General features: G+C 40.8%; 1 protein-coding gene across 2 annotated transcripts in view; it reads left to right on the forward strand.

Moving 5' to 3' along the window:
• LOC122259230 (neuropilin-2-like) overlaps positions 1 to 8,170 on the forward strand; it is a 9,647-nt gene extending 1,477 nt beyond the window's left edge. Inside the window, exons 3-12 of one of the 2 annotated variants that reach the window (XM_086533138.1) lie at positions 881 to 1,082; positions 1,215 to 1,329; positions 1,611 to 1,750; positions 2,019 to 2,057; positions 2,406 to 2,619; positions 2,856 to 2,982; positions 3,469 to 3,499; positions 3,664 to 3,880; positions 4,671 to 4,798; positions 7,639 to 8,170. In XM_086533138.1, the coding sequence (XP_086389264.1) occupies positions 881 to 1,082; positions 1,215 to 1,329; positions 1,611 to 1,750; positions 2,019 to 2,057; positions 2,406 to 2,619; positions 2,856 to 2,982; positions 3,469 to 3,499; positions 3,664 to 3,880; positions 4,671 to 4,797 (1,212 nt within the window). In that variant the 3' untranslated portion in view covers position 4,798; positions 7,639 to 8,170. The remainder of the gene's footprint in view (positions 1 to 880; positions 1,083 to 1,214; positions 1,330 to 1,610; positions 1,751 to 2,018; positions 2,058 to 2,405; positions 2,620 to 2,855; positions 2,983 to 3,468; positions 3,500 to 3,663; positions 3,881 to 4,670; positions 4,799 to 7,638) is intronic. The other variant, XM_086533139.1, reaches the window with a different exon arrangement.
• The last annotated feature ends 707 nt before the right edge of the window (positions 8,171 to 8,877 follow it).

An 8,877-nucleotide genomic window follows, 5' to 3' on the forward strand; every position in this document is an offset into this window, starting at 1 on the left:
CCCTTTTATTTTACTCCCTTACCGAATAAAATCTTACGTTAGGTCCCCTTTATTTATCATATTTTCTCCCCTTAACTTTTTACCACTAGGTGCTATAACTGGTAATACTGACTTAGGATACATATCACAAACAAACAAAAATATGACTGTTGGCCATAGCCCTTATCTCCCTTTCCTTCGTCGTCCGTTTTTTCTTCTTTTTTTTCTTCACTTTGTTTCCTTATTTCTGGCCGGATATTACTCTAAGTACCTCTATTGGTTGACACCTAAGACTACCACGACCATAAGCACTTTCACTTTACGCAATAATGGAACCGCTGGAGGCAAGGCTTTGGCAAATGGCGTCTTTGTTAGTGACGCGTCTCTGGCCAATCATTCTGTTGCGGAGAGATCTCGTGACGATGGAGCGGGAATTCTAGATCCTCCATTAACCATTATCCCCTACACACCTTTCGTTGCCCTAGCTATTCAAAATGCCCTTGAAATTGAAACAAAAGGGGCTGCCCGACGGAGCCCGCCTGTTGCGGAGCTCGTGATAAATAAAGGAGGAAGCTATTTCAGATTACTATTTTACTTTACTTGAACAGTTATTAACGCTAAGTTTTGGTTATTCAAATTAAAGTTACTATCAATAATAAAGTACGTGCGACTCAATAAGGTTGGCATTTCGTGACGATTTAAAGTGACTGTGAGTATAACACATTTAAACGGTTGAAATAAACGTCCGATCATAACCGATCCGGACATGCATACATATCCACACACACACACACAAACATGTTGGCGTGTGTGTATGAATATGTATGCACTTATATGTATGCGTGCGCGTTCGGCCCACATATCCATCATCAGCCCACCCCCCCTCTCCCCCCACCCACAGCAGGCGGCAGCTGGCATGTCCCGCACGGAGCAATGCCGCGCCGAGGGAGGAAGCTGCGTGTCCGCCGGAAGCTGCCGGTCCCCCGCGGCGGCCACTTCGACCTGCGAGGCGCGAGGCGGTGACGTGTGTTGCAATCCCTCGGGACTGGAATCCTTCGCGCGGACTCTGGACCTCGACAGCTTCGAGGTCGACCTCAGGATGAGTGAGTCCGGCTGTGTCCTTTCTCGCTCCCCGTCTCTTCGTCAACTCTATGATTGGTTTTTCTTTATGTCATAAATTGGACAACAACAAGGTGTAGCAACCACGGCCTCACAGCCCCTTTCCTCTCCCCAAGACCCGTGCAGCAACCGGAAGTGCCTTCGCTGGTACCGCGGCGTGTGGCTGGCCGACCCGACGACCTGCGGAAATAAAAGGCGACTCGTGAACTACTGCCCGACGACGAACCAATGGTGATGCTCCAGACAGACTCCATGCTGACATATGAACAAAGGAGGAGAGAAAATACCTTCGCATTTTAAACCTGTTTACTCTCACTCCCTTTATCTCTCTCTCACTCGTTCTCCTTCTCTCTCCATCTCCTCCTCTTTCTCTCCATGCCTCCCTCCCTCACTTACTCACTCATTCACTCACTTACTCCCTCCCTCCCTCCCTCCATCTCCTCTCTCCAACTCAGTAACATCCTCTCCCAATGCACGCCATTCCTTCTTCTTCACCACACTCGTGCTTGCAGGTGCTGCGCCCCCGCGTGCAGGATGAAGTCGAAGTGTCGCCGAAGGAAGGGCTACTGCGTGCCAAGGAAGTCTCTCTGTCCGAGCGGCAGGACGCGGCGCAGGCTCTGTGGTGGACGGATGTGCTTCTGTTGTCTGCCAGGTGAGGTTAGACGAATGGAAAACAAAAGAAGGAAAATAAGAAAATGTTTTGTCTTTTTAAATGTTCACTGAGGCTTATTCGGATTAGATGTTTCAATGCCCGGGTGTCTTATAAAAAAGGGAGAGCATGCGTACGGTATGAAGAGAGGAAATTCGATCCTTTCAGTTCTTTAGAGAAATTTGAGGAATACAAGCAATGGCGAAAGAAATAATGAAGGGATTTTAGTGTCCTACCTATTGAAAAATAATGACATCTTTATTGTCGACAGAGTGGCCGGTCCCGCCTTGCAACTGCTCACAGAACAGAGGTAAGAGTCTAACGCTTACATTTTACGCGGAAATCGATCTTAGCCTCGGTTTCATACGGTCGCTTTTCCTATGATCTGAACGTGATAATTCCTGGAACCTGATGTATATTAATTTCTACTTATACGTGTGAATGAAATAAACAGGATGGAATGGAATGGAGGATGGAATGTTGTCAGAAACACCACAAGCAGTATATTCATTTTATTGAAAAAAAAAAAAAAGTTTTGTGTATCTGTGATAAGCATCGCCGTGATGATGGTTTTGTGAAGGATTCATTATTATCTTTTATTTATTTATTATTATTTTTTTTATTATTTATTTATTTATTTATTTTTTGTCGTTGTCAGTTTCGGTCTGTGACGCGGCGGGGACCTACAGCTTGGCCGAGGACGGTTGCGTGCAAGTCCACAGCCCTAACTACCCCTACCCTTACGACGTCAGCACGAGCTGCTCCCTCCAAGTCGTGGCGCCGAGTTATTGCAAGGTCGTGGTGCAATATTGCCAGGTGGCGTTGGAGAAGTGCCCCTATGACTCGCTAACCGTTACCGACGGCGTCACCAGGTGAGGCGGGTTGAAGGATAGAACTTTGTGAGTGCGTGTGTGTGTGCGTGTGTGTGTGTGTGTGTGTGTGCGTGTGTGTGTGTGTGTGTGTGTGTGTGTGTGTGTATGTGCGTGTGCCTACGCGTGTTTACATGAGTGCATACAAAAGACACAACCCCACACTAACCCCCCGCGACAAGGGAGAACGGCTAACCCCTCTTTTCCCCATCCTTCCCCGTGGGTAACGATGACTTCAGCAACACCTACTGTGGCATGACGAGTCCGCCTGCCTTCACCACAGACGCCAATACAGCACAGTTTGACTTCATCTCTGACTCCACTCAAGTGAACAGAGGTTTCCAGATGTCACTCACAACAGACTGCGTGAGTACATCTTCTCCCTAATGTAAAAAAAAGGGTTTGGTCATACTGTAAATATATGAATGATCTAAGTTGATGTGTTTATAATCTCTTGTTGTTTATATTTCAATCGTGGACTCAAGGGTTGTTCATGTGTGTTTTGTTTATCGCTGGTTTATGTTGGGTTTGTTATTCATGTCATACAAAGGATAGATATTGATAGGGAAGTCATTTTATGAGATTTTATATTGTTTGTAATTGTTATATTCAGAATTCATAAAAGTTATATCAGATTTACATACTTTCTCTCTCTCTCCCTCCGCACACACACGCACACACTCTGTCTCTCTCTTCCTCTCCCCCCCACTCTCCCTCCCTCCTTCTCTCTCTCTCTCTCTCTCACACACATACTCTTATTGTTTTTCTACTCTCCTTCCCTTCTTTTTCTCTGTCTCTCCCTCTCTCTCTCATTTTCTTTCTGTTGTTTATTATTTTCTTTTATTTTTGCAGTTCGACTGTAATGCGGGTCCGACCTATGAAAGTTAGTTCCCCTGCTTCTGATATTGTTTTCTTATATACACGTTTTCTTATATGTGCGTTTGTTTGTGCGCGCACGTGTGTATGTGTGTGTGTGTGTGTTCATACGTAGCCTGCGCTTAAGATAACTTCCTAACGCCGTTTCTCTTTATCGCCGTTGCACTGCAGTGTGCAGCGACACCAGCATCGTAACGAGCACAGGTGGCTTGATCAATTCCCCGGGGTACCCAGGCCTGTACCCGAATTTCGTCGACTGCGCCCTGACCATCGACGCCCCCGCTGGCTCCGTCATCAGGTTCGAATATCTAGCTTTCCAAATGGAAGATGGGCCGCCAGACTGCACGTTTGACTACTTGCTGATCTACGACACAGCTGCTCCGTCAACGTAAGAGGGGGAGAAAAAAAGTATCGTTGTCTGTTGATGAAATGTCATCAGTATGATTTAATGATGTCAGCAACGCATGGAGTCTTCTCGTTTTCTTGTGCGCTCCTTTCTTCTTCTTTTTTGTCAAGGTTATACGCTTTCTACTTTTTCTCCGTTTTTTTTTTGTCAAGTTTATGTTATCTACTTTCCTCTTTTTTGTCAAGTTTATGTTTTCTACTTTTTTACTTTTTTTGTCAAGTTTATATACGTTTTCTACCTTTTCTCGTTTTTTTCAAGTTTATGTTTTCTACTTTTTCTCCGTTTTTTTTTTCTTTTGGGGGGGGGTTAAGTTTATACGTTTTCTACCTATTCTAGTTTTATATTCAAGTTTGTGTTTTCTACTTTTTCTTCGTTCTTCTTCTTTTTTTGTCAAGTTCATACGTTTTCTACTTTTTCTCCGTTTTTTTCTTTTCTGTCAAGTTTGTACATTTTCTACTTTTTCTCCGTTTTTTTTTTCTTTTTTTTGTCAAGTTTGTACATTTTCTACTTTTTCTCCGTTTTTTTTTTCTTTTTTTTGTCAAGTTTGTACATTTTCTACTTTTTCTCCGTTTTTTTTTCTTTCTTTTTTTGTCAAGTTTGTACATTTTCTACTTTTTCTCCGTTTTTTGTTCTTTTTTTTGTCAAGTTTGTACATTTTCTACTTTTTCTCCGTTTTTTTTCTTTCTTTTTTTTTGTCAAGTTTATACATTTTCTACTTTTTCTCCGTTTTTTTTGCCAAGTCTATACGTTTTTTTTCTACTTCTGTGAACAGGACGAGGTACTGCGGGGCCGTCGCGCCCTCGTTCACGGTGTCCGCCACGAACCAAGTGCGGCTTGAGTTCCACTCCGACAAGGCTCTAACCTTTGATGGATTTTCGATCTGTTTCACGGTGCTGTAAGGTGAGTGACGCTTGGAAATGGGCTTGTATAAAACACACACATAGATACACATACACACACACACAAACAAATACACAAACAAACAAACAACATACAAACAGACAAACACGCACACACATACACAGGTCACGCGGGGAATAATATCCCCCTCTTCGACTCACGTTGCATTAAATAGTCATCCCTTAATGCTTATGTTCTCCTGCATATATATATATATATATATATATATATATATATATATATATATATATATATATATATATATATATATAATATATATATATATATAATATATATACAGAGAGAGAGATACGAGAGAGAGAGAGAGAGAGAGAGGAGTAGAGAAAGACAGAGAGAGAGAAAGAGAAGAGAGAGAAGAGAGAGAGAGAGAGAGAGAGAGAGAGAGAGAGAGAGAGAGAGAGAGAGAGAGAGAGAGAGAGAGAGAGAGAGAGAAATAGAAAGAAGAGAAAGAAAGAGAGAGAGAGAGAGAGAGAGAGAGAGAGAGAGAGAGAGAGAGAGAGAGAGAGAGAGAGAGAGAGAGAGAGAGAGAGAAAGAAGAGAGAGAGTGAGAGAGAGAGAGAGAGAGAGAGAGAGAGAGAGAGAGAGAGAGAGAGAGAGAGAGAGAGAGAGAGAGAGAGAGAGAGAGAGAGAGAGAGAGAGAGAGAGAGAGAGAGAGAGAGAGAGAGAGCAGGCCCATTTTTCGTTACTTCAGTTATATGAGCAGAACGTGATTGCAAAGTTTCGAAGATTTTCATCAATGTTTCCCTTGATGAATACGATTTCTAAAAATAGGTTCTCGCGACAAGCTCATGGCCGCATCTCGGCGTAGGAATGTCATAGAGACAAGGGAGAAGCGCAATGCGTGGGTTTTAACATGCCAGTAGTGTGTGTTTTGGGGGGGGGGGCTCTCAGAATTACTCTGGGATCTTTCCTTAATTGATCTTGTGGACCAATTTACAGAATCATTGGTTATGCATACATAATTTCACCATTTTGTTGACACATACACCAAAATACCAAGCTAAATCAACAACACAGTAAGAAACACAAAGTTACAAATATAATTTTCAACATTAATCAACCGTCAAACTTTAGGAACCACTATTTAGATTCTATCTTTCTCTTCCTCTGATTAAGTAGAGAATTTTGATGGTTCTCTATTATTTGAAGAATGTTTTGGAATCTAATCTCCTTACGGAACTGTGTCAAGAAAGTCGTTAGGTAGCTTGACACCTCTTTCAGCTCCGTCATTGACGAGAGATAAGCTTTTAATTGCCTGCTTGACTGAAATGAACGTAGAATCTGATTCCTACTGTTCAACTGGCATGTCAAGGAATCCTTCCTCCAACCTCATGATGGGGAAAAATGACTAGATCGAGATCTTCGACAGCATCTTCAGGAAGCTTCGGGAATGTGGGTTTCCCAAGCCCTGAACCGGTTAGGTCAGGTTAGGTTAGGTTAGGTCACCAAGAAGTTTTGTTCCTCCTGCACCAGATACGACTAAGGGCAGACGTCCCTCCTTATCATCGAGTGTCTCTTCACAAGCTTTCCATCCCAGTGAAGTAAAGCGATTTCAGGGGGAGTCCAGTCTGACTTGATCTTATCCGCGATTGTGTTTGCTGCTTCAGCTTTATTTGTTTCAAGAACATGGAATCAAAATAATTTTGAAAAAAAGGAAATAATGATTCACTGAACTCTAAACCCAGAATGTTCACTTGCTTAGATATCCATTGATAATGGTATTAACGAATGAAGATTATTCATACCACTGTGTGGTACACTAAGGAAATAATAGTGTCAAAAATGCATTCAAATTTCAATGTTCCATTTCCAACGCATGGCTGAAATGATTAAACTTTTTTCAGTCATCTTCTTTTCCGTAAGAATTATGATCTGAAATGTCTTGTAATGCACTATCCCCTCCCCAACAACTGTATTTGACGCCAACCGGGTCAACTGAACATTCTTGGTCACATCCTCCCTTGTCCACTTCTCAGAATGGGCCAGAAAGCAACGCAAAACTTGACTGTAGGTTGGCAATCGAGTGCCAGTGATGCCCAGATGTTGAGAGCCTCGAGTCTCTGGCAATATGGCCAAACATCAAAACTTCTAGTTGACATATTCAAACGTGAACAAATATAAGCAAGTGTACGGCAGAAATTGAGGTGAAAGGATTTAATTAAGATGTTACAAAATGTTGCATGCTACGACTTCTTGTCCAGCAAGGAGTGCACTGTGCAATAAAGATGGCCGTTACAGCTAAGTGGAATGTGTGAGGCTTAAACTTTTGTACAATATGTATGTTCTGAGTGAATCTGTCAAAAATCAAAGAAATCATGTAAATTGGTTTACAATATTGTCACGGGAAGCTATTTTTAGAAATCACATTTATCTATGCGATGAAAATCTTCAATACTTTGTAAACATGTTCTACTCATCTAACTGCAATTCCAGAAAAACGGTCAGCATCGTAGCTTCTAATTTTCTATTTTAGGAGGCAATTGCAACACCCTAATATATATATATATATATATATATATATATATATATATATATATATATATATATATATATATATATATATATATTGCATATATATTATATATATATATAACACACACACACACACACACACACACACACACACACACACACACACACTCACACACATATATATATATATATATATATATATATATATATATATATATATATATATATATATATATATATATATATATATACATATACACACACATATATGTCTGTGTGTGTGTATTTTGTGTCAATGTAAACGTGCGCATTATTAGCAAGAAATTGTATCGTGATATCTATTTCAGATCTTGGATTGACAATCACTGCAATGCTCTCGGCTTTCCTGCCTGCAGATGGTCATCGATTGAGCAACACCTCAAAGAGACCTACTTATCACCAGTTCTTCACGGAAAGTTTTCGAAATCGAGGAAATTAGTATCTAGATTCAATAAATTCAGTATATCAACATGCCAAGAATCATTAATATACAAATACACCTGATCTCATCAGACCAACGAGAAATACTTCTAACTTTGACCTTACTTTGCACCTTTACTAATGCCTAATTCAAATTACTTCTCGCTATATACTTACCTTGATGTTAAAGTACCATTATCCATTTTCTTTGAATGTCATATAATCATTCGTTGTGGCCATCTCAGGGCATAGTATGCTTAACCATTAATGAACCTCCACCTTATCTATAACCTTACATGAACCTTCTCGGTGGGTGGATCGCGTATTCTTTGATGGCATTATTGTATGGTTCAGAAATTATGCAATATGATTTTGATGTATCCTTACTATATATGGAATGAAATAAAGTTTCTATCGGCATATCCCGTTTTTTTATATATACATATATATGCGTAAACATACACATACGTGCAGTACAAACAAATGCACACATAAACACAATTACATTCATACAAACACACATTCATAAACACCTACATATACATGGACATACGCGCACGGTATCTTTATGTTTGCGTGTATTACTAATGAATGGAAATCAAACAAAACGAAGGTTTTGGTTGTCAAAACTTTTCGCCCTTTTTTCCAAAGCAAATCCAGTCCCTTATGTATGTAATTGGCACAGTGAACGGAGTGTCACTAAGAATGATCACACGAAATCAAAATTGGCGATCTAATATCGTCATTAAGTTTATTGTTCTTGTTATGGGGCATTTAAGTCTAGGGTATTTTTTAGTGCCCATAGCAATACCAGTAATAAGCATGTCCGGGTAGAAAAACACACACATGAACAAAATAACGGTATTAGATATCTTATAGACGTACATTATATAAACACAGGATTATATATCTGGAGGAGCAAAATAAAACCCTACTCCTGTCCTAACACCCTAATAGTAACATAAAATAAGGAAGAAATACGTAGCCGAGAGTGACCGCAGGCAGAGGCACGCAAAACTCGAGTGTCTTGACTGAAATCCAGGTGGCGAGTTGAGGCAAATGAGCCAAGGAGTGCGCTCGAGTCAACCAAGGAGTACCCTCGAGTCAACCAAGGAGTACCCTCGAGT

Source organism: Penaeus japonicus, unplaced genomic scaffold, assembly GCF_977035675.1.
Source record: "Penaeus japonicus unplaced genomic scaffold, GWHDUDI00000001_assembly GWHDUDI00000038, whole genome shotgun sequence".
Lineage (NCBI taxonomy): Eukaryota > Metazoa > Arthropoda > Malacostraca > Decapoda > Penaeidae > Penaeus > Penaeus japonicus.